Source organism: Dictyostelium purpureum, assembly GCF_000190715.1.
Source record: "Dictyostelium purpureum unplaced genomic scaffold DICPUscaffold_501, whole genome shotgun sequence".
NCBI classification, from domain to species: Eukaryota; Evosea; class Eumycetozoa; order Dictyosteliales; family Dictyosteliaceae; genus Dictyostelium; species Dictyostelium purpureum.
In genome coordinates, this window is record NW_003519835.1 from 16,291 (window position 1) to 18,899 (window position 2,609).

Below are 2,609 nucleotides of genomic sequence, written 5' to 3' on the forward strand. Positions count from 1 at the left end.
TAAAGCTTAATAATTATATATAGTTAAAGGGCTGATTATATATTAAATTATAATAATTATAATTATAATAATAATAATAATAAAAAACATAATAATAATAATAAGTACAATAATTTCCATTATAATTTTTTTTTAATTATCTCAATTTTTTTTTTTTTTTAAAAAAATTAAAATTTTTTTTTTTTTACATTTGTTTTTTTAAATTATTTTTTATTTTTACAATTTATAAAAAATAAATTATTGTGTATATATATATTATACTTGTTTTTTTTATAAATTAATATGAATATACCAATTACCGAGACACTCAAAAATGAAGAGAATAATATCATAAATAACAATAATAATACAAACCCAAATAAATCATTAGACAAAAGCACCAACGCTAGCATTGATAGCATTAATAATAGTAATAATAGTAACAATAATAAAAATAACAATAGTAATAAAAGTAATGCTGATAGTTATGATGATGGGGAAACAGTAGTTGTGACAATTAATAACCAACCAAATCAATCATTCATAGACAGTTTTATTGAAAAAGCTAATATTTCAGAAATTCCAGCAATTTCATCACAAAATAATTCCACAATTAATAAAGATGACAGCACAATAAATAATATAAGTTTAAATAATTCTTCAATGATAAATACAAATAATGATACAAATAATAGCAAAATAAATAAAAACAATGATAATAATAAAAATAAAAATTTAATTTCAAAAATTCTTTCTTCAAATGATGGAGGTGGTGACGAAGAGGAAGAGGGGGAAGAAGAAGAGGAAATGACAGGTTACAACTATCAGAATGAAGCTATAAATGACGAGGAAGAAAGTGATGTTAATGATGGTAGTGAGGAGTATGAGGTTGAGGGCTATGACGATAATGAAGAAGAGGAAGAACAGTATGGCGAGGAAGAAGAAAATATGGAATATTACGATAATTCAGACGCATATATATTTCAAATGAATGAAATTGAACAACAATTAGAAAACGTTAGAAGGTATGTATTGTATAAAAATTTTGAATAAACATCATTAAATTAATTTTTTTATTTATAATTATTATAGCCAATATGAACACTTAGAGACTATTTCATCAATGATTTCAGAAAAACCATCAGTTATTTTAAGAAATCATGTTTATGCAACAAGCGAAGTGGATAGCAGCAGCCAACAAGAGTATGATGATGCCGACGACGATGAGCTGTACCATTATCAACAACAACAACATCCACAGAATAGTTATGATCAATTTAAAGTTCAATTCCACCAAAAACAACAACAACAGCAGCAATTGTATCAACAATCAACTCAGTTACAGCAACCGCTTAGATTTAAACAAAAATTAGGTTATGGAAATGGCTCAAATAGAAATAAATTACATTATTATGAAATTGATGAGGAGGAGGAGGAGGAAGATGACGAAGAGGAGGAAGAAGAAAGCCAACAAAATAACCCTCGTCAATATCACAGTGAAGAATTTTATGATGAAGAGGATTTAACAGACCGTATTAATTGGTTACCCCATGCTTCTGGTATCAACAGCACCATAAATAATAGTAGTAATAGTAACAGTAATATAAATAATACTAATAGTAGCAGCAGTCCATTAAGACCATTCTCTTCAATAAGAAAGAAAATGATTGATAAATCGAAAAACTCACCATTTGCTCTTGTTGGTTATGATTTAACTGATGAGGATGAAGATCAAAGCTTTGCAACATGGGAACAAAATTTACCAAACAAAACTCAGCAGGTTGATAAAAATACCCCCTCAAAAATTGTATCACCATCACCATCACCATCATCTCAACAACAGTCAATACAAACACCACAACAATTAAAAGCACCACAAAGCATTACACCCAGCAAAGAAAATTTAGAAAATTACAAAAGAAATTCAATTGGTGGTTATATTACAAATTTAATTACACCAAATAAAAACATTCATAATAATGGAGGCTTTAATAATGATTCAACACTTTCAGTTAGTAGAGAGATTGAACAATCTATAGAGTCATCAATATTAAATAATCCAGGTTATGATCAAATTCCTTTCCCTCATAACCACAATAACCATGATCAACATATAGCACCACATCATTACATACATCATAACCATCCTCATAATCATCCACAAATGCAACCACAATATTCAATTAATAATCATCTTCAATATACACCATTAAAATCACCCTATCAAGATGTTCAACAATATGGTAGTTTTTTTGCAACATCTTCACCATCACCATCTATCAATAAACACCAAGAAAGCCCAGATGTTAATAGTAATGCGCTTCATGCGCTTGAGGGAAAAAGATTATTGGCCCAGGTCAATAAATTTTTGGATGGCTGTTCAATTCAAGATATCACATTTATGAATTTAATTTTCAAACAATTGGCATCAATTAAATCTTCAGTAACTTGGGAAAAAACTTTATATTCTATTCATGATTTACTTCAAAGTGAAAGAGTTGTACAATTATTACAATTACAGAAAAAACTAGTAGAGCAACAACATGAATTACAACAAAGACACCAACATCAACAAACTTATCAACAACCAACACAACCACAACACTATCAATATGGTCAACAGGTCTATG

General features: G+C 28.0%; 1 protein-coding gene across 1 annotated transcript; it reads left to right on the plus strand.

The window, feature by feature from the left end:
- Positions 1-282: 282 nt before the first annotated feature.
- On the plus strand, positions 283-2,602 carry DICPUDRAFT_84585 (uncharacterized protein; the record flags this gene model as incomplete). The annotated part of the gene is made up of 2 exons (XM_003294033.1): positions 283-1,004; positions 1,072-2,602. Coding segments are annotated over 2 exons (2,253 nt in total), but the record flags the coding sequence as incomplete, so codon positions are not given.
- Between the last annotated feature and the right edge of the window lie 7 nt (positions 2,603-2,609).